Below are 22,130 nucleotides of genomic sequence, written 5' to 3'. Positions count from 1 at the left end.
TGTGTGCTGTCCGCATCTTTTCCGGCCCCACTGAAAATGAATGGGTCCACCCCTGTTCCGCAAAATTGTGGAACGGATGCAGACGTGTAAATGGACCCTAAGAGTAGTAAAGTAAAGTTCATTTTTTTTTATGCAGTTTCTATGTAAAAGTTAACATTCAATATAGCAATTGCGTATTTGGTGGATGGATCTTTCCAATAGCCGCGAAGGTCAATCATATTGAGGTCACGCATATTGTAATGATACCAATCTTTTACTACATTTCTTTCCACTACTACCAATTACACAATGGTATAACTTCAGTTCAAATATTTCCTGAGGCTTAAAAAACCACAATGCTATAATATATATTTTAAAGGACAGGTAACAGATAAAAGTTGTTTCAAATTATTACAATGCTGTTACAAAAGCCCAGGTACAGGTTATGTATTATTAGCATGCGTTAGCTTGACATCACAAGATTACCGGCTGGAACACATGTATCCTGTTATATAACATGTAGAAGCACAGAAATGCTAAACACAAAGTTATGACCAGCTTCACAACAGCAATCAAACACAAAGCAACCCATAAAATAGAAACAAAGCAGCAGAGGTCCAACAGAAAAACACAATGTATTACATCCCTATAAAAATTTGCCTGCTCCAGAACTTGGCCCCAAATGTCTGCCAAAAGTGGACAGAGATATAGCTCAGGCCCATCATCCTTCAACACACAAAAGGTCAAAAAGGAAACATTCACGAAGCTTTTTAAAAAGGGTAAGGCCTCATGCACATGAACGTGTGCCGGCTGGGCCCGTGCTGCGGACCACAAATTGCGCTCCGCAATGCACAGGCACAGTCTGTAGGGCTGCTGCATGCAGACGTGGACCCATTCACTTGTATTGAGGGCTGTTGGAAAAAAAAAAAAGCAAGGGGTCTCACATTTTTACATCATTGTTTCAGTGAGTTTTCCAGTAGGAAAACACCTGGAAGAAAACACAAAGACCATACCCAGAACAAGCTGCACAAGAAAAAACAAACAAACATGAAATGCGAGAAAAATAAAGTCCATAAAAAAAAAAACACACAGTTTGTAGTGCATTCCACAATTCCCTATTGCTTTGTAGCATAAACATGTCCTTTTTATTTATTTTTTGCAGCAAGAGCGCAGTTTTTCCTAAAACTGCTATTTTATGGTCTTATCCTTACTCTTGTCGTCTGTTTCCATTCTTACTTTAAAAGAAATATAAAAAAAAACTGGCAGAAGGGAGAATGGGCCACTAAATAGGCTTAAAGAGAACCTGACACCAATAAAAAGCAGTGCAATATGCAGGCAACTGGTTACAGAGCAGAGCGATATATAGTCTTGATTCAGTATAACTTGGATTTTATTCATCAAAAACATTGCTCTTTCTATGCATAGTCAGTGATTGACAACCATCTCTGTATACACAGTCATATAGGTAATGCCATCAATCACTAAGTTAGGACCATCCATATAACTCCTAGGCATAGGAAGACCAGGCATTCTGTGTATCAATCTGCTCAGCTCCTCCTGCTCTATAACCTGCTACTAGCTGTTCATGCTACATTTCCATGGTGACAAGTTCCCTTTAAAGGGAACTAAACAGCTTAGCAACAGCATTTTTCACTGCCCCAATGCAATTAAAATGAAAAAATACAGCAACGTAAAAGCTCTATTCTTTCGGTTCAGTTCGTGTAAATCTATGTCTCCATGGTAAAAGACAAGAAATAAACCCTGTGTAGTCTGCTTCTGCAGTCATACACTTTTCCCTACCCCCTACTTCTTTCTAACCTACCAAATGTATTTCAGAGTAAAATGCTGGAAACAGATGGAATGAATCAGACTACACAAAGCTTGTTTGTTGTCTGTTACCATAGCAATGGATAGGTTTGCATAAGATCTGTAAAAACCTAGCCGTAGATTTTTTATTTTTTATTGTAGTGCTGGGAACAATTGAAAACTAAGCTCAGGAGCAGTCAAATATTTACTGGATAAAATTAGTCACATGGAACGCTCTGCTTTGGAAACATGCAACAAAGATTCAAAACTAAGTGTGAAAAACATGCAAAAATGAACAAACATGCAGACAAGGTCTGCACAAACAAAAAATAAGATGAAAAAAAAGTAAGCTGCATGATTTAATACCAACCTCCAACATTAAATTGCTATGCCTGATATATATGTTTTCACCCTCTAGTTTCTTTGCTCTTTTCTGTGAACGTGAACAAAAATAAAATAGAAAAACATTTAAATTAAAGCTAGTTAAGCCTACAGTGGGGAACGTGACAGAAATGAAAGCCAAATCATTTTTTCTTTATTTCCCTCCATACACTAGAAAATGTAATGCCGCAAAAAATGTCTCCACTAAACGGTCATATAAAAAGGAAAGAGTAACTGTGTTAAAATATTTTTATTTATTTATTTTACAACATATCCGGTCACTCCTATTTTTATGTTTTTAGGTCTCGGACAACCCCTTTAATATTATATTTGCATTCATATATGAGAGACCTTTCCCAGAGCCATCGGATTCCAGCTTTCCAGTACAGACCACCTAGGTCCTGTGGACAAATCCTCCCTTTTTGTCTTCACAAGATGCTGACATTTAAACATCTTAATCCATAAAATATAAAAAGGAGGGACTTACAGGAACACTTCACCTGATTCAAACACAGGGTCACTTACCTTTTTTGTCCAGTCATTTTCTTTAGCAGCTCCAGTGGAGTCCATTCAATGATGTGCACATGCAGCGGAGTCCTTGTATTCGGAAGCTCCTGGCTCCCCAGCCATTGAATGGAAAAGGCTGCTTTTACCATGTACATAGCATGGGAAGAAAGCTGTCAATCATCCATGTCAGGGCAGGTGGAGCTGTGGCTCATGGATACAAGGACCTCACCGCTCAGGTCCTGCTCAACAACATTTTTTAACGTAACCCTGCGTTTGAATCCACCACTAGTTCATACTCGTGAAAGATTCCCTTTAAATAATCTGGTTTGGAAAGACCTGTGTTTCCCTAGAATATATTATAGAATCCTCTCCCCTTTATCGCACTGCATTTATTTAATATTTTAATAAATAAATATGTTAAGAAGCTAATTAACTGGATCAATTTAACTGCTCAAGCAAAAGCTGCTTAAAAAATTGAAAATAATAAAACAAAAAAACAAAACGTAGGCACATGCAAAGTTATCTTTGAGAATTTTGCATGTCATGTAAATGTAGAATGAGAATACAGGAGTATAAGAATATATAAAGTAGGCTTTGTGTTTTTTTTGCAATATCTATGCTTTAGTGTGGCTATCAACAGGTAAATATTGACCCTCAGTTATCAAAACTGTAAGGCTGGCCATATATATTCCATGTACTGCCAATTTCAGTGGGACTAGCCGACCATCTAATGTGTATGAGGGCCTCCCAACTCTAGCAGACATCTGGATTTCAATAAGCCCAATCCTTCAGGAAGATAAGGTGCTGTTAGAGATGTCTGGCAGCACTTTCTCCCATCTCCCCATTCAGAAGACAAGCATGCTTAGAGGATCCAAGTGTGTTGTGAAGGGGGTGGGGTTCAAGGATAGCTTGCCTTGTTGCCCATAGAAACCAATCACCAAGACTGAGTCATAAACACATTGTAATTTTAAAACCAACATTTTGCTAACCTTCCTCATGCGAATTATCTCTTCCTCTTTCTCAGCTGGTTGCTGTAAAGACCATGGGAGAAATGAAAAAGACAAATTAAGACTTGTACACATCAATAAAATATATAAATATAGTAGAAAGGGTTAAAGTAATGGTGATTACCAATGTATAACACCTCAGGCTTACAGCAGCCTCCAGGTAGGGAATGGTCTGATCTGTAGCCATTTCCATCTTTTGATATTAAGGCTACATTAACACGACCATATCAGAAATCTAATATATAAAGCCGAGTGTGTGTGTGTGTGTGTGTGTCCGCTAAAGAAATCGGCACGGTCGCATTCACAATCATAAAATTTGGCACACCGGTACATACATCATGTGTCCGGAAAGGTTTTAGACAGGGTCTCAGCTCTCTAGCACATATCATTCCTGAGATATTCCCAAAAAATGCAAATATGGCACATCACATGACCTACATTAGCTAATAGAAGCCTCCAGGTCCTTAGTCTCCACATACACACAGTTTTACTCCAGGTTTCCATAACAACCCAGCCATTTTTCTTCACTGCTGTAGGTCAGCTTTAAAGGGGCAGGGAGCTCTGGATGACACTGTTAAGGGAGCAGAGTGCTGTGGAGGTCACAGTTTAGAGGGCAAGTAGGTTGGCCATTTAGGCCACCCACAAAAGAACTTAAAAACAACGCCCCTAGGTCCCGCCAAGCCACACCCGACCGGTTAGGCCACGCCTCCTCCCACTCCACAATCGACGGAGATTGAAAAAAATGAAGGTAAAAATCAACTTCTGTCAGCTGCAGGGGTGGGAGCGACGGTGACTTTCTCCCTGCAGCTCACGCTCAGACAGCACAGTGCTGCTGTCTGAGAGTGAGCAGTTCAAAAAGACATCCCTGTGTCCGTCCAGGCCCTGCACTGGACGGAGGACAGGGAGTCTGAAAGCCAGACTGTCTGGCCTAAAACCGGACCTCTGGCTACCCTAGGGGCAGGCTGCTGTGGAGGTCACAGATAAGGGGAAGGTCTGCTATAGAGGTCAGTGTTAAGGGGCATATTGCTGTAGAGGCCACTGTTAAGGGGACGTGGTGTTGTGGAAATCACTGTTAAGGAGATGGGGTACTGTGGAGGTCACTAATAAAGGGGCGGCCGCTGTGGAGGTCACTGTTAAGGGGGTGGGACGCTGTGGAGGTCACTGTTAAGGGGGCAGGGAACGGTGGGGGTAACAGTTAAGGGGACGTTCCACTATAGAGTTCAGTGTTATGGGGCGGGCTGTTGTGGAAGTCACATTTTACGTGAACGGAGCTCTGTGGAGGTCACTGTTAAAGGGGTGGGTTATTGTGGAAATCAATATTAACGAGACAGGGTACTGTGGAGGTCACTAATAAAGGGGCACCACTGTGAAGGTTACTGTTAAAGGGGAGGGCTCTGTGGATGTTACTGTTAAGGGGGAAGGCCGTTGTGGAGGTCACTGTTAAGGGAGGAGGGGACTGTGGAGGCCACTATTAAAGGGGCAGCGGGGTACTGTAAGGTCACTGTTAAGGCAGCGGGGTACTGTGAGGTCACTGTTAAGGCAGCGGGGTACTGTTACAGTCAATGTTAAAGGGGCAGTCTCTGTGGAGGTCTCTGTTAAGGGGGCCAGGAATGGTGGAAGTAAGTTAAGGGGACTGTAACCTATGGTCAGTGTTAAGTGGTAGGTGCTGTAGAGGTCACTGTTAAGGGGGCGGGCCCCTGTGGAGGTCACTGTCAAGGGGGTGGGGTGCTGTGGAACTCACTGTTAAAGGGGCAGGCTGCTGTGGAGGTCCCATTTTAAGGAGACGGAGCACTGGGGGGGGGGGTGTCGTCAGTGTTAAGGGGCGGGGGCTGTGGAGGTCACCGTTATAGTGGATACTGTCGATATCTTTTCACGACACACACTAACATTAAATCAAATAGATTAAATATACCTGTGCGAAGCAAAATATGGATATGGATGCAGGCCCCATTGTAAAAAGGTCTATTCTTGTCTGGAAAATGGACAAGAATAGGACATGCTCTATAATTTGAGGCAAGGCAACGTGGATGCGGCCAGCACACGGGTGATATCCGTGTGCTGTCCGCATTTTTGCAGCCCCACAGAAATGAATGGGTTGGCATGCGATCCGCAAAAGATGTGGATTGGATGTGGACCAAAAATACGGTCATGGGAATGTAGCTTTAGTGTCCCTTTAAAGTGCATGTATACATGTATACATTTATAACAACTGACATGCTTAGTGAAGACACAGCTATACAAGTGAATGGGAGCTGAGCTGCTGTAAACTTGCGCGGCCATTACACTATGAAAACAGCTGATTGACGTGGTGCTGAGTGTTGGACCCCCACCAATCTGTTATTGATGGCTTCTCCTGACGAGAGGTCAAAAAAATATGTAGGAGCAGCACACGAAGGTCTCAACAACCGCACCAGAATGCACCAGCCACACCACAACCGCAGATCCTCAGCAGTCCGGTAAATAAGTAAAAGGCGACGGCAGAATCTCCGGTATCTTCTGTATTGATAGTACTTCAATAAATGTGCACACACAGCGACAAATGCAATGTTTCGGCTACATTGTAGCCTATGTCAAGCATAATAAACACATCTAAATGCCCAATCTAATATAGTGCAAAAAGAACCTCCCTCACTTGTAAGGTAACCAATCCGTTAAACAACACAACACCCACTTCATTTAAACTAACCAATATACAACCAGGTATACTCGTCCTTATTTACATGGCATTATATATCATTAAAAATACCTGTGTTGTCGTGCAAAAGAAGGGTGAAACTTGCGATTGTGAACACATCGATTACCTGGACTCCATGATCACGTCTCCTGGTGTTCACTGCGCATGTCCATATTGTTAGTAATTGGCCAGAATGCGGATGACGCCACAGTCACCTGATAATCACACGATTGTTTAACCCCGCCTTATCGAGCTAACCTATACACCAGTAAAACATCCTGTTGTCATAGATACCGACTATCACAGGAGATGAATCTCCATATCACACATTACCTATGCACTTCCCCAAATCATATATAGTGTGCAAGGAGTAATTTCATTAAAATAAAGATATCCTGCACCACCCTGCAATATCATACCATATATTCAATGCGGGCATAACATATGGGGAGCGTGCGTCAAAAAGTATATAATGGCTGGAGTAAATTAACCACCACTATACAATCACGGCAATCGGCCACAAAATCCTACCAAATGGTCAGTCAGCAGTGGAGTCCAGGTATCTCAGTCCACACCGTCGCATTATACCCAGAATCTATAAAAAGGAGGGAGAGAGAAAAAGTGACATTTTTGGACGCACTGTCCCCATATGTTATGCCCGCATTGAATATATGGTATGATATTGCGAGGCGGTGCAGGATATCTTTATTTTAATAGAATTACTCCTTGCACGCTATATAGGATTTTGGGAAGTGCATAGGTAATGTGTGATTTGGAGATTCATCTCCTGTGATAGCGTCGGTATCTATGACAACAGGATGTTTTCCTGGTGTATAGGTTAGCTCGATAAGGCGGAGTTAAACAATCATGTGATTATCAGGTGACTGTGGCGTCATCCGCATTCTGGCCAATTACTAACAATATGGACATGCGCAGTGAACACCGGGAGACGCGATCATGGAGTCCAGGTAATCGATGTGTTCACCATTTTGCACGACAACACAGGTATTTTTAATGATATATAATGCCATGTAAATAAGGACGAGTATACCTGGTTGTACATTGGTTAGTTTAAAGGAAGTGGGTGTTGTGTTGTTTAATGGATTGGTTACCTTACAAGTGAGGCTCTAGGCATTTAGATGTGTTATTATGCTTGACATAGGCTACGATGTAGCGGAAACGTTGCATTTGTCGCTGTGTGTGCACATTCATTGAAGTACTATCAATACAGAAGATACCGGAGATGCTGCCGTCGCCTTTTACTTATTATCCTGAGGAGAGGTCATAACTATCGTGAGCCTGGAAGGCCTCTCAAACAATGCATTCAGCACGCAGCTTTAATGACATTGACATGCTGGTGTCAATAAAGGGTTTCTGGGTGACAAAAAAAGGGAACTGTTGCGATAAAGGTTTGCAGAGGTTACAGATCTTCAATGGCTGTATTACACATTTCAAGACAAATATCATTCTATACCATTTAAAATATGCATTACATAAACTAACCTGCGCTTGATCTCCATTGACTGTGGGAGAGGAATTCTTCTGTGGTGGAGTTTTTGCCTCCTAGGTGAAGAAGCATAATACAATTACAAAGCATAAAAGACAGGCATAAAATGAGCTCACACTGAAACCATCTACAATAATGGATGCTAGGAAATGTGTCAGTCACCTTAGGGGAGCTCCTTGGCTCCTTGACTTGGTCCTGTGGTTTCTTCTCCTCATTCTTCGTTGAGGATTCCTCTCTGGATCGTGCAGGTTGTATAACAATTTGACTCTGAGTGATGACAGGAGCAGAGACTGGACGGGCATTGCGTTCAGGTGTTGCCACTGCAGCTATCAAATGCAAGAAAGAAGATTAGGGTGGCAATAAGCCATATTCCGGACACCAACAGCCATTGGCTATAATGGGGTGGGTCAGATTTCCATAATACCATTGCATTTACTGGCATTTCATCCCGCTTTCCCACTGGAATCTGCGACAGAGGCTTCTAACATAACCTCCTCCACAGATGTGCAGAATATTCAGTTTTCTAGTCTTAAGTGTTTTAAACAAATGTGACTCGAACTAGATGTATGGAAGAAAATCTTTATGCCAATGAATACAATTATAGCGTAGCAAAAATAAATAAAAAAGCAAAATGGCTTGCAATGCATCTGTATGGATCTTTAGGCTGTAGGCTGGGTTAACTGAACAGCATGGATAATGGACTGGCTGCACATGAAAGCACAGTAGATTATGCGTTTAGGATTATGTCATATTCATACAGCGTTTTTAGGGGTGGTGCTAAGGCCTCATGCTCACGGCCGTGCCCGTATTGTGGCCAGCAAACAGCGGGTGCACAATATACAGGCATCGGCCGCTTGTGCACCGCACTTGAATGGGTCCGCAATCTGAAAGGTGCGGTGCTGAACGGAGTACATCTCCGTGCCCCCGCACCGCAAAAAAACAGAACTTGTTCTATTTTTTTGCAGCGCAGGCAGATCACAGACAATGGGTCTGGATTTGTCTGCGGCAGCCGCATGGATGTTGCCCGGACATTGGGGACCGCAAATTGTGGTCCCCGATGCACAGAACAGCCGAGCAACGGCCGTGTGCATGAGGCCTAAAGCAACATTTCCCCCTGTTTGTAATCAGAAATGCGGAAGGAGACCTATAATGACATGTAATTAGAAATGTGTACCCATTGTGATCTAGCAGGCACCCCCAAATGCTGTACACTGCACAGAGCTCACGTGAATAACAGATCTGCTGCTGCTCTTCAAAAATTTCCCAAACAGACCCAATGCACAAGTCTATACTGCCTCAATTCTCCATGTGAAGGCATGTTAGCTTCATGGCTTAAAGGGGTTTCCCGGGAAGCATCAAGATCCTTTAAAATAATCGGGTAGCTGTAATTTTCTATCTTCTGTTCTGGGCTGTGGTCACATGACTATGTCCATGCAGAAGAGTGTCTATGTAACTAGCTGGGAGGGAGGAGGTATAAACTAGCTGGGCGTTAATAGGGGCGGTGCTGATACAGGATTCAGATAAATCCTGGAAACCCCTTTAAAACCATGCCCAATTTGGTTTGAAAGAATGCAGTAAAATTATTCACACTAACGTACAGTGAGAAAAAGGAGTTTGTCTTCACAGCATTCATAATATCTAAAGTAATTCTGTTTAGTGAAAGCCAGCATAAATCTAGTCATGTAAAATGTATTTCCGGTAGTTGTGGTAATAATTTACAGAGGACTGGAAGGTGTCACCATGTGATCGTCTTCAAGAGCAGCAGTCAACAAAAGGAGTCCTGCACCTCTCATTTTGGAATGATATAATAAATATCTTAATGACATTGGCTGCATAGATTCATTAGGGGCTCTTTGAATATGAAATTTAGCAGATTCCTTTACAAGGATTTGGCTGATTTCACATTTACTGCTAAGCAACACTGAATAAAACTGGCCAAAGCCTACAAAGACATTTCCCAGCCTTTTCCCTCTCAGAGGCAGGATCCACCCATTCATACGCTGCTTAGTAAAAGGTGACCATACACTTTTGGCCTACCACCCCAATCCTCCATATAAGTGCACGATGGGTTCAGCCCAGCATGCACATGTTTCCAGTGGAAAGAGGGGAACAAGCAGCAGACAAGCTTCTCTAGCAGCAGCCTCTCTCCTACAGGAACAAAGTATACTGCATGCTGAAATCCAAGGTCTATACTAGGCCAGTCCTGCAAAATTTGATGGATTCAGCAAACTGAGCATACCCTTAAAAGGGATGAACCAGTATTTTATTATCCCACACACACGCGCCGATCAACTGTTCCAGAGAAGCTCTGCATCTACACACATCTGTCCATTGCACGGTGGATGGAGCAGGTAACTACACAAATGCCTCTGCGTGCTGTTATATTAGCAGGACAACGAAAATAATAGAAGTGCTAGATACATAATTTGAGGGACACCAAGTGCACCTTACAGACCTCCGATTGTAATGGGGCCCGCCAGGTTTCCATCATTTTCATGGACTAATTAGTGCAACATGCTCCTGCATGTTCAATGGAGCCTCCAATGCATATGTGAACTAGCCCTTACCCGATAACCATTACAAAAGGGGGAAGAGCTACACATTTTTCTGGGAACGGTGTATTACATCATAATATACTTATAAGGTCATAAAATAGTTGCTGTATGTAATCATGACTGCACATAATACATCTAAAGACTATGTACACATCCCGGAATAATTTTTTTATGATTGCATTTTACTCATTTTGGGTTAAAAATAATTTTTTCAATTGGTCTTTTAAAACAAATATTCAGCCGTTCCGTCACAAAGGGTTAAGTGTTTTGCTGTGTGCTTTGTGTCAGTCATCTAATAACCCTCATCTCTAAACTAATAAAAGCCACATTCTTATCAGAAAGATAAGCATTGGGCTATAATGAGCATTTAGGCCTGTGATGGCTAACCTCCAACACTCCAGCTGTGGTAAAACTACGACTCCCAAGATGCCCCCTTGCTTGGCTGCTCTCAGAACTCCACAGAAATGAATGGAGCATGCTGGGAGTCATAGTTTCAGGATAAGGAGCCCTCAGCTGAGCTGACTGACGAAACAGAGTGAAAACAGACAGCATGCTACCAGAGAATCTCAAGGCTGTACACTGAAAAGGGCTCAAAATTTTTAATAGATACCAAGTGAAAAATGATTAGCTCAAAAGGAATACAATGTAATAAAAAAAAATGGTCCCCAAAGGGATCCATAGCCTTTAAAGCGTATGAACACAGTGGGAACAAATTTTTTTAATATTGAATTCTCATTTTGGTTTAAAAATCATTTTTCAAAAGTATTCTTTATTAAAAATTTTCAATAGTTGTTCTGACACCTTTCACGTAAAGTGCATCTGTAAACTCTTAGGTTGTTTCACAGTGACTCCTCAGAGAGCTGCTCTGACGGCTCCATGTTTAGCCATTATCTTTGATCTCCTGACAGCTTATAAACACTCCCTTGCTAAATTATTATGATCAGCTTTGAAACTCTGTAAATCTGTTCCTACAGAAGAACAGACTACCGGAGGTACCGTATCCACCATTGCCGGACACAACCGGATCCTTATTTACTATAATGGGATCTGATGGATTTCCTGCACAAACATAGCCTTCTGTCTGACATGGGAATAACCCTTTAAAAGTGGATGCGATCAGAAAAACTGTTGACATTTTTTATAAAGACTAATTGAAAAAAATTATTTTTAGACCAAAATAAAAAATAAATAAATATAATTGTTCCCGAGGACGTCCATATTTTTTTAAGCTTGGATGCAAAACAGGATGGCAAAAGAGGTTCCTCACAGGACAGCCATAAAGCACTTATTTCATGCATGTGCTTAGTACACTTCAGCTCATACCAAGTGACCAGCTACAGCAGCAGAGCAATGTAAGTAACACCTAAAACAACACTTATGCGATTCTGTTATTGACGTGAAGTCCATCTATTTAATAGACGTTGGTATATTTTAAAAGACGGACAATGGCGTGAATTTACTTTAGGAAAATGCATGGCTTTCTAGTATAGCAGGGGCTAATGTTAGTAGACAGCCACAAGGATCAGTCTTCACACACTGGTACCTTTCTGCTCAGTCTCTACATATATTTTGCGGGTCTGCTCAACCACACTCATCTCCTCCGGCTTCTTGAGACCAGCCTTGTCAATGTTTTCCAATTCGATCTCTGGAAGCAATTTGATGACATTACAATAGTGGGACGCAGAAATTTCCTTATGTCACACCCTACTAGATGTGATAACTAAAGAAGCAATCCCAGACCCACAGCCTTGGCACGATGGAAAAACTAATAATAATTATGGCACAAGCAGATTATATTGCAAGTGGAGACTGCTTAATACTAAGTACTGAATCCAATGCAACACTTCAGAAGGCAGTTTAATATTTTGTGTAACACACACAGAATTAGAGCAAAACGCAACAATCAATTTCAGCCTGTTTTGGGCCTTATTCACGCAGGAATTGGGACATGTTGTAGTTTTTATTTGGCACAATTTGTGGGTACACATAACTTCTGGAGGGGGGGATGGGAAAAAACAGCAACACTGCCATTGAGTTTTTATGTTATAAATTTTGAAGCGTACATTTTTTTGGCTTAAATAACAATGTTATTCTCTGCATAAGTACGATTGCAGCAATACCAAATTCATGCATTTTTTTTGTATTACTAGTTTTGCACAATAAAACCTCTTTAAAAAAATATTATATATTTTTTCTTATTTTTGCATCGCTGCCAACTCAGAACGTTTATATTTTTTCCTTCTACGGAGCTGTATGACAGCTTGATTTTCGCAGGACGATTCGTAATAGCTTTCATTGGTATCATTTTGGGGCACAACACTTTTCAATTTGTTTGGTTGGTGAATAAGCAAAAAACAGCAATTTGGGCAATTTTTTAAAGTGCATTTACTGTGTGGGGGAAAAACTGGCATTCCTTTTTTAACTTGAATATTTTTATTATTTGCTAAAACTTCATTTGACTTTTTACAATTATTATCATTTAAACTTTTCACAATTTATCAGTCCACGAGGGGACTTTGACTAGTGATCTTCTGAACACTTCCATAACATACTGTACTGCTAAAGCAGTACAGTGTATTATAGTGTCAATACTATACAGACAGGCACTGCACCTCTGCCACATCCTGATAAGGAATACACTGCAGGCAGACCTGGGGGGCCTTCATTAGACCCCTGGTCCCATGCTAAGACATTGGAGGCAGAGATTGCATTTGCAGGTTGCTGATACCTCACAGGGGGAGCTCTCGTCCTCTAAACCACTTAGCTGCCTCAGTAGTTACTGACCACGGCATCCAAGAGGTTAAACAACACTGCCATTCCAGACCATTAAAGCAGGGGCCTAGCTCTAATATGAGAGCGGCCCTCTTGCCCTGCACGGCAGGCCTGCGCAAAAAGGCAGTGGCCTAGCCCAAGGCCCATTAGTGACCGCCGTAAAAAGGCCTATCGGTTGTCACTAACATTTGGTTATATGAACAGGGGACTCCAGAATTTGACGCAATTAGGGCATATAGCCATGAAAAAGGCGGTTCCCTCGCTCACAACCCTCCTCTATGAGCTTGAATGTGTCCCGTTCTGGCAAACTTGATGTGTTTTTGTTACAAAGCCCGCCATTTACTTGATTGGCTTCATTGAGCTCACCTCAGCAAAATCAGTTCATTGCCCCAGGGGCTACATTCTGAGAGGTGTTGTCTCTGATGTGACAACCCCTTTAAAACTTGAAGCCAAGGTCTATAAAATGTATGACCCTTCCTGCTCTGTAGGCAAGTTTACTGTTCAGTAGATATCCCTTATGAGCAGTCATCTCATTGTTATCACAGGCAAGATCACAATGGTAAGACCTCCACTACAATACTAGAGAAAGATAAAGGGTCCACTGCTGACAATTGTTGATGGGGACAACTGACAGAGCATGCCCATAAAACTCTCCTACCGATGTCAATGAGTCAACTCTAGACACCAGTTTCCTATGTCCATGTGGCTTCTAAAAAAACAAATATTTGAACTGTTGACCCAGCAGGGCAGCAGCTCAGGCAAGATGGCTGCTCCTGTATTCATGCCCAAAAATAAAATACACAGATCTACTACAAGAAATAAATACAGATTAGAAAAAAGTACGGTATGTAAAAGTAGCAGATTTTAATTAGTAGAAAAAATGTGATCCCTTCAACCTAATCAACTCCTTAGCCTACATGCAACAGGTAGCCTACCATCATATACACTCACCTAAAGAATTATTAGGAACACCATATTAATATGGTGTTGGACCCCCTTTTGCCTTCAGAACTGCCTTAATTCTATGTGGCATTGATTCAACAAGGTGCTGATTGCATTCTTTAGAAATGTTGGCCCATATTGATAGGATAGCATCTTGCAGTTGATGGAGATTTGAGGGATGCACATCCAGGGCACGAAGCTCCCGTTCCATCACATCCCAAAGATGCTCTATTGGGTTGAGATCTGGTGACTGTGGGGGCCATTTTAGTACAGTGAACTCATTGTCATGTTCAAGAAACCAATTTGAAATGATTCGAGCTTTGTGACATGGTGCATTATCCTGCTGGAAGTAGCCATCAGAGGATGGATACATGTTCTCATTCTGTTTACGCCAAATTCGGACTCTACCATTTGAATGTCTCAACAGAAATCGAGACTTATCAGACCAGGCAACATTTTTCCAGTCTTCAACAGTCCAATTTTGGTGAGCTCGTGCAAATTGTAGCCTCTTTTTCCTATTTGTAGTGGAGATGAGTGGTACCCGGTGGGGTCTTCTGCTGTTGAAGACCATCCGCCTCAAGGTTGTGCGTGTTGTGGCTTCACAAATGCTTTGCTGCATACCTCGGTTGTAACGAGTGGTTATTTCAGTCAACGTTGCTCTTCTATCAGCTTGAATCAGTCGGCCCATTCTCCTCTGACCTCTAGCATCCACAAGGCATTTTTGCCCACAGGACTGCCGCATACTGGATGTTTTTCCCTTTTCACACCATTCTTTGTAAACCCTAGAAATGGTTGTGCGTGAAAATCCCAGTAACTGAGCAGATTGTGAAATACTCAGACCGGCCCGTCTGGCACCAACAACCATGCCACGCTCAAAATTGCTTAAATCACCTTTCTTTCCCATTCTGACATTCAGTTTGGAGTTCAGGAGACTGTCTTGACCAGGACCACCCCCCTAAATGCATTGAAGCAACTGTCATGTGATTGGTTGACTAGATATTTGCATTAATGAGAAATAGAACAGGTGTTCCTAATAATTCTTTAGGTGAGTGTATGTGCAGTGCAGTGATGGTGTGGACTCGGGAGCAAAAAATTAAACCCAAAGTGAAACCAAGGAAAGCTTCAACTTATCTCGTCAAAAAAATAAAAATAAAAAAAGCTCTCCTACAGCTCAGTTTATGGAAAAATAAAAAAAAGTTGTGGCCCTCAAAAGCAAAATAATTATTCTCACCCACCATGCCCTACATTTGAGGTAAAAGTGGGTGAGAAGGTCAAGGCTGGGATTGCTGTTTTTTTTCTGACTTGATTTCCGATTTCCAAGTTAACGGTGTATAAGAATTTTTTGTTGTTTTTTGTTAAAGGCGTGGTCTGGGATTTTGATATTAATGGCCTATTCTCAGGAAAGGTCATCAATACCTGATCAGTGGGGGTCCGGCTTCCATTAACCCCACTGGATAGGGGTTTTAAGAGGCTGCTACACCCAAGTAAGCGCTGTGGTCTCCTCACAGCTTACCAAGCACAGTGCCGTACACCATATAGAAGCTGTGTTTGGGATTGTCGCTCAGGTTCATTCACTTGAAAGGGACTGAGCTGTGCCCAGGCCATGTGACCAATGAACGTGAAGTCACTGGCCTGCGAAGCAGTTGCAGCGCTATTGCTGATCCGTGGGGATGCCAGACCCGCACTGATCAGTGACATCAAGGAGCAGTGACATTATTTCAGCCGATAAGCAAAACTACAAAACAAAAGAAGAACATACATTGGCTTAAAAAATATTAGCTTAGCCGCCTGTACAGTAAGAGCAGCCGCACAGTAGGAAATGCACAAAATGTAGCAAAGAGAAAACGTGCAGAAAAATAGGAAAAGCAGCATGTGCAAAAAAAATAAAAAAAAGATACCCAAAAATGTCTATTATACCTTTGTGCGACACGGTTGCTGGCACAGCATGAATTGGTATCTTTAATTCAATCACTTCAACATCATTATCCTCTTCGGAGGCAATGAATTTATATGCTGGGCGCCCTTTTTTAACTAAGGCAAAAAAAATTGTTGGAAGTTGTACAAATTATTAACACTTGTGTGGGAATGGTGTATTAGGCAGGAAAAACTACACAGGGACTACACTATACACTATAGGATATGGATACAATCAACTGTCACTATAATATGCCCTTTTGGGCTACATGCATACATTGGTGTGGGAAAAAAGCCTGTAGCAGTGTGCAATACAACAAACTGCATACAAATCCACATTTAGGCCTCTTTCACACGGGCGTTGCGGGAAAAGGTGCGGGTGCGTTACAGGAACACCCGCGATTTTTTCACGCAAATGCAAAAGATTGTAATGCGTTTTGCACTCGCGTGAGAAAAATCGCGCATGTTTGGTACCCAAACCCAAACTTCTTCACAGAAGTTCGGGCTTGGGATCGGTGTTCTGTAGATTGTATTATTTTCCCTTATAACATGGTTATAAGGGAAAATAATAGCATTCTGAATACAGAATGCATAGTAAAATAGCGCTGGAGGGGTAAAAAATAAATATTTAACTCACCTTAATCCACTTGATCGCGAAGCCCGGCTTCTCGTCTGTCTCCTTTGTTGAACAGGACCTGTGGTGAGCATTAATTACAGGAAAAGGACCTGTGATGACGTCACACCGGTCATCACATGATCCATCCCCATGGTAAAAGATCATGTGATGACCGGAGTGACGTCATCACAGGTCCTTTTCCTGTAATTAATGCTCACCACAGGTCCTGTTCAACAAAGGAGACAGACGAGAAGCCGGACTTCGCGTTTAAGTGGATTAAGGTGAGTTAAATTATTTTTATTTATTTTTTTAACCCCTCCAGCGCTATTTTACTATGCATTCTGTATTAAGAATGCTATTATTTTCCCTTATAACCATGTTATAAGAGGAAATAATAATGATCGGGTCTCCATCCTGATCGTCTCCTAGCAACCGTGCGTGAAAATCGCACCGCATCCGCACTTGCTTGCGGATGCATGCGATTTTAACACAAAACACATTCACTTCTATGGGGCCTGCGTTGCGTGAAAAACGCAGAATATAGAGCATGCTGCGATTTTCACGCAACGCACAAGTGATGCGTGAAAATCACCGCTCATGTGAACAGCCCCATAGAAATGAATGGGTCGGTATTCTGTGCGGGTGCAATGCGTTCAACTCACGCATCGCATCCGCGCGGAATACTCGCCCGTGTTAAAGGGGCCTTAAGGATATCCTATATGTGCACAGGAAACTGCATTGTGCACCTGCAGAGGAATAACACACCTGTGCTCAGCACCCTCCCAGCCCTCACTGCAACACAAGGAATAGTACTGTCACGCTGGGACCAGAGCTGGAAAAGTGCCCAGGGAAGGCTAGTTATTGCTCTTCTCTAAGAAAAGTTATGTGATCATGGGAACTACGCCATGACAAAAAAATGCCAAAAATAAGCCTGGGAAAGAAAAATGAACAGCAATAAGAGTCATCAGCAAGAAACCCACGTCAGATAGATCCTCCTAATGATCTACATTTCTGCACGCACAACTAAATATATCACTTCTATTCCATAGTGTGTGAATAGCATTCTGAAAAGACTCATTCCCTTGAATTGAAAGCATTTTTATTCTAGGTTTCCAGTGTGCGAGTCCAGAATATCCTCAATCTTAACTTTGGTAAGAAGTTAAACATGGTGTCCAAGCATGCCATACCAGTGTTTTTCACTTGCTGCATGCATCAGGGAGTATGCAGTGTTGAGTTAGACTATTTCCACATGTGATGGCTTAAAGGGATTTTCTGGGGGTTCAATATAGATGGCCTATCCTGAGAAAAGGTGATCAATATTTGGGCGTGGGGGTCCGGCGCCGACATCCTGTTCGTTGGTCACATGCCCTATTTGCAGCTCAGTCCCATTCATTGCCATACTGAGCACAGGTGTCGGTCCCCCACCAATTAGATGTTGAAGACCTGCCCTGAGGATAGGCCTTCGATATCAAGCTCCCAGAAAAAACACTTTGATTTATGGCTTTAGGGTCCATTCAAACGTCCGCAAATGGGTCCGCATCCGTTTAGCAATATCAGGAACGGGTGTGGACCCATTCATTCTCTATGGGGCCGGAAGAGATGCGGAGAGCACACTATGTGCTCTCCACATCCGCATTTCCGGAGGGTGGCCCCGAACTTCCGGGCTTCAGCCCCGAACTTTCGGGCCACGGCACCGCAAAAAAATAGAACATGTCCTATTCTTGTCCGCAATTGCGGACAAGAATAGGCAGTTCTATGGGGGGTGCGGGCCGGGTGTATTGCGGATCCGTAATACACCACGGACGTGTGAATGGACCCTTTTAAAGTGATTTTTGCAAAATCCCAGCATCATGTTTGAAGACCGGATGAGTAGTCCACATAGGTCCACGTCTTCTGATTAAGAAAATGGCTTTATGCTCCAACATCCTGACCTACAGAGGAAGGAACATGCAAGTATGGCTACATGCACACGACCGTGGTGTGTTTTGCGATCCGCAAAACACGGATGGCGTCCGTGCGCGTTCTGCAATTTGCGGAACGGCACGGACAGCCTTTAATATAACTGCCTATTCTTGTCCGCAAAGCACAGACAAGAATAGGACATTGCGGGGCCACGGAACGGACCAACGGATGCGGACAGCACACGGAGTGCTGTCCGCATCTTTTGCGGCCCCATTTTAGTGAATGGGTCCACATCCGAGCCACCAAAACGGCGGCTCGGATGCGGACCAAAACAACGGCCGTGTGCATGAGGCCTATACCTGTGTGTATGTATACCTGAACATTTTGATATGCCTAGTAAAAATTGATATTAGGACTTACTTCAACATTGAAGTTTTGTCTATTTTTTTTTAGACAATTTTTTAGTAAAACTGCTGCCAAAAATGTGACAAAACCCCAGCATTTCAATAAGCTCAACAACAATTTTATAAGGCATATCTACCAAGTCGGATGACTAGGACCTCCACCGACTCTGGGAACAGGGGTCCACTGACATCCATTGTTGGATCTGAACCAGCAAGAAAGGGACAAAGAGGCCATTATTTTTGTCACATGAATTAATAGGGAGTGACAGTTTCCATAACTCCTCATTGACTTCAAACAGATTAGCATTCATGGCAAAAATATCAACGGACTCCCAAGACCAGCGGTCAGAACCTAGCTATTCAAACAATTACTACATTTCATGTGGATTTATTTGATTTCAATTGTACTAGATGAAGCAACATTAAGGCCTCTTTCACACGGGCGTCATGTTTTTGGCCCGGATAAGATGCGGGTGCGTCGCGGGAAAATGCGTGATTTTTCCGCGCGAGTGCAAAACATTGTAATGCGTTTTGCTCGCGCGTGAGAAAAATCGGCATGTTTGGTACCCAAACCCGAACTTCTTCACAGAAGTTTTGGTTAGGTGTTGTGTGGATTGTATTATTTTCCCTTAAAACATGGTTATAAGGGAAAATAATAGCATTCTGAATACAGAATGCATAGTACAATAGGGCTGGAGGGGTTAAAAATAATTTAACTCCCCTTAATCCACTTGTTCATGCAGCCCGGCTTCTCTTCTGTCTTCTTCTTTGAGGAATAGGACCTTTGATGACGTCACTGCGCTAATCACATGGTCCATAACATGATCTTTTACCATGGTGATGGATCATGTGACGGACCATGTGATGAGCGTAGTGACGTCACCACAGGTTCTTTTCCTACTGCACAGCAAAGATAAAGACAGAAGAGAAGCTGAGCTGCGCGAACAAGTGGATTAAGGGGAGTTAAATTATTATTTTTTTTAACCCCTCCAGCCCTATTGTACTATGCATTCTGTATTAAGAATGCTATTATTTTCCCTTATAACCATGTTATAAGAGAAAATAATAATAATCGGGTCCCCATCCCGATCGTCTCCTAGCAACCGTGCGTGAAAATCGCACCACATCCGCACTTGCTTGCGGATGTTTGCGATTTTCACGCAGCCCCATTCACTTCTATAGGGCCTGCGTTGTGTGGAAAACGCACAAAGAGGAGCATGCTGCGATTTTCACGCAACGCACAAGTGATGCGTGAAAATCACCGCTCATGTGCATAGCCCCATAGAAATGAATGGGTCCGGATTCAGTGTGGGTGCAATGCGTTCACCTCACGCATCGCACCCGCGCGGAAATCTCGCCCGTGTGAAAGAGGCCTAACTGCATTATTTGTGCTGCTGGTGGTACTATTAATTGTGGGTGGGGGATTTAACTGCATTTAAGCGCGTAGTTTTGATATTAGGCTACTTTTACACTCTCGTTTGGTGCGGATCAGTCATGGATCTGCACAGATGGATCCATTCAGATGATACAACCGTCTGCATTTGTTCTGAACTGATCCGTTTGTATTATCTTTAACATAGCCAAGACTGATCCGTCTTGAACACCATTGAAAGTCAATAGAGGAAGGATCCGTTTTCTATTGTGCCAGATTGTGTCATAGAAAATGGATCCGTCGTCATTGACTTACATTGTGTGTCAGAACAGATCCGTTTGGCTCAGTTTCGCTGCAAGCAGCGTTTTGGTGTCCGTCTCCAGAGCAGAATGGTGACTGAACGGAGACAAACTGATGCATTCTGAGCGGATCCTTTTCCATTCAGAATGCATTAGGGCAAAACTGATCCAAAACGCCAGTGTGAAAGTAGCCTTAGTTGTAATGTAGTCAGCAAAATAATTGTTCTGGATTCATTTTGGAGTGGATGGCGGTGTTCATTGACCACTAGATAGCTGCATTTATTGTATTGAGCATACTAGCATTAAATGTGGAATGAACGGAATAAATATTGAGCATTGTACTGGGTACTATGAAGACAATGTATGGCGGTTGTAATGAGAAGAGGCACATGACTGTATATTGTATACGCTTGTGGCTAATTTTGTACTAAAATGCAAATGTGATCGCACACTACATCCAGCACTCTGCCCTCCATGCTGGATGAGACATTGGTTTATATTTTGGCCAAAGCATAGTAAGCCACTCACCGCGTCAAGGTCGTCTCATGAGTGGTCCCTAACTCTTGTTCCTACCTGTTCATGGGCCATGACAGCCACATAAAATCCAGGGAATGCAGGTCAGCATGCAAGCCAAGTACACTTTGCTTGTAACCCCGTCCGGTGCCATTACAGCTTTCATCGGATCCAGGGATGCAAGTACCAACATGCATGCTGAACCCACCATATACTTCTCCTGGAGCCAGATGGCTAATGGTAGTTTCTATACAAGCAGACTCAGTTTTATACTGACTTTAAAACCAGCCTCAAGGACAGATTAACTGGTCAGGTGTGCTTGACTCCAAGGAGATCGCCACGCCTCCAATATATGCTACAAAGAAAAAAGAGAATTGGACACTATAGTACTATTTATCTGGAAGCTATGTGGCTTATGTATAGCTAGATTAGATGCCGTTGAGGATTGGTTGAATTGTGGCCAAATCGAATTGTGTGGTTTGTGACCAAAAATCCTTCAAAGTTGGATTTTTTTTGTGACTGTTGCATTACAGTCAACCCCACACTGTGATCTTTTCATGACACTGTGCAGCCTTAGGACTTGTTCACACGAACGTAAGGGCTCCGTGCCCGTGCTGTGGACCGCAAATTGTGGTCCACAATGCACCAGCACCGACCGTGGGGCAGCCGCATTTGGATTGCAGACCCATTCACTTGAATGGGGTCCGCGATCTGTCCGTTCCGCAAAAAGATAGAACAAGTTCTATCTTTTTGCGGAACGGAAGCATGGAACGGAACACCCCAGAAGCATTCCGTAGTGCTTCCGTGGGGTTCCGTTCCGCACCTCCAGATTCGTGGACCCATTCAAATAAATGGGTCCGCAACCGTGATGCAGAATGCACACGGCTGGTGACCTGTGTATTGCGGAAACGCCGTGTGAGGCCTGCAACACGGGCACAGAGCCCTTACATTCGTGTGAACAAGCCCTTATCCTGTGCAAC

General features: G+C 42.8%; 1 protein-coding gene across 12 annotated transcripts in view; it reads right to left on the bottom strand.

The window, feature by feature from the left end:
• LOC120995258 (protein 4.1-like) overlaps positions 1–22,130 on the bottom strand; it is a 204,309-nt gene that overhangs the window by 38,487 nt on the left and 143,692 nt on the right. For 7 of the 12 annotated variants that reach the window (XM_040424342.1, XM_040424353.1, XM_040424347.1 and 4 more), the window contains exons 12-18: positions 16,048–16,161; positions 13,278–13,280; positions 11,960–12,061; positions 8,024–8,187; positions 7,858–7,917; positions 3,663–3,704; positions 2,156–2,218 (exon numbers count right to left, since the gene is read on the bottom strand). In XM_040424342.1, coding sequence (XP_040280276.1) covers positions 2,156–2,218; positions 3,663–3,704; positions 7,858–7,917; positions 8,024–8,187; positions 11,960–12,061; positions 13,278–13,280; positions 16,048–16,161 — 548 coding nt within the window. The remainder of the gene's footprint in view (positions 1–2,155; positions 2,219–3,662; positions 3,705–7,857; positions 7,918–8,023; positions 8,188–11,959; positions 12,062–13,277; positions 13,281–16,047; positions 16,162–22,130) is intronic. The other 5 variants (XM_040424343.1, XM_040424352.1, XM_040424345.1 and 2 more) reach the window with 4 other exon arrangements.

This window comes from Bufo bufo, chromosome 3, assembly GCF_905171765.1.
Source record: "Bufo bufo chromosome 3, aBufBuf1.1, whole genome shotgun sequence".
NCBI classification, from domain to species: domain Eukaryota; kingdom Metazoa; phylum Chordata; class Amphibia; order Anura; family Bufonidae; genus Bufo; species Bufo bufo.
This window is presented reverse-complemented; position numbering and strand designations above follow the sequence as displayed.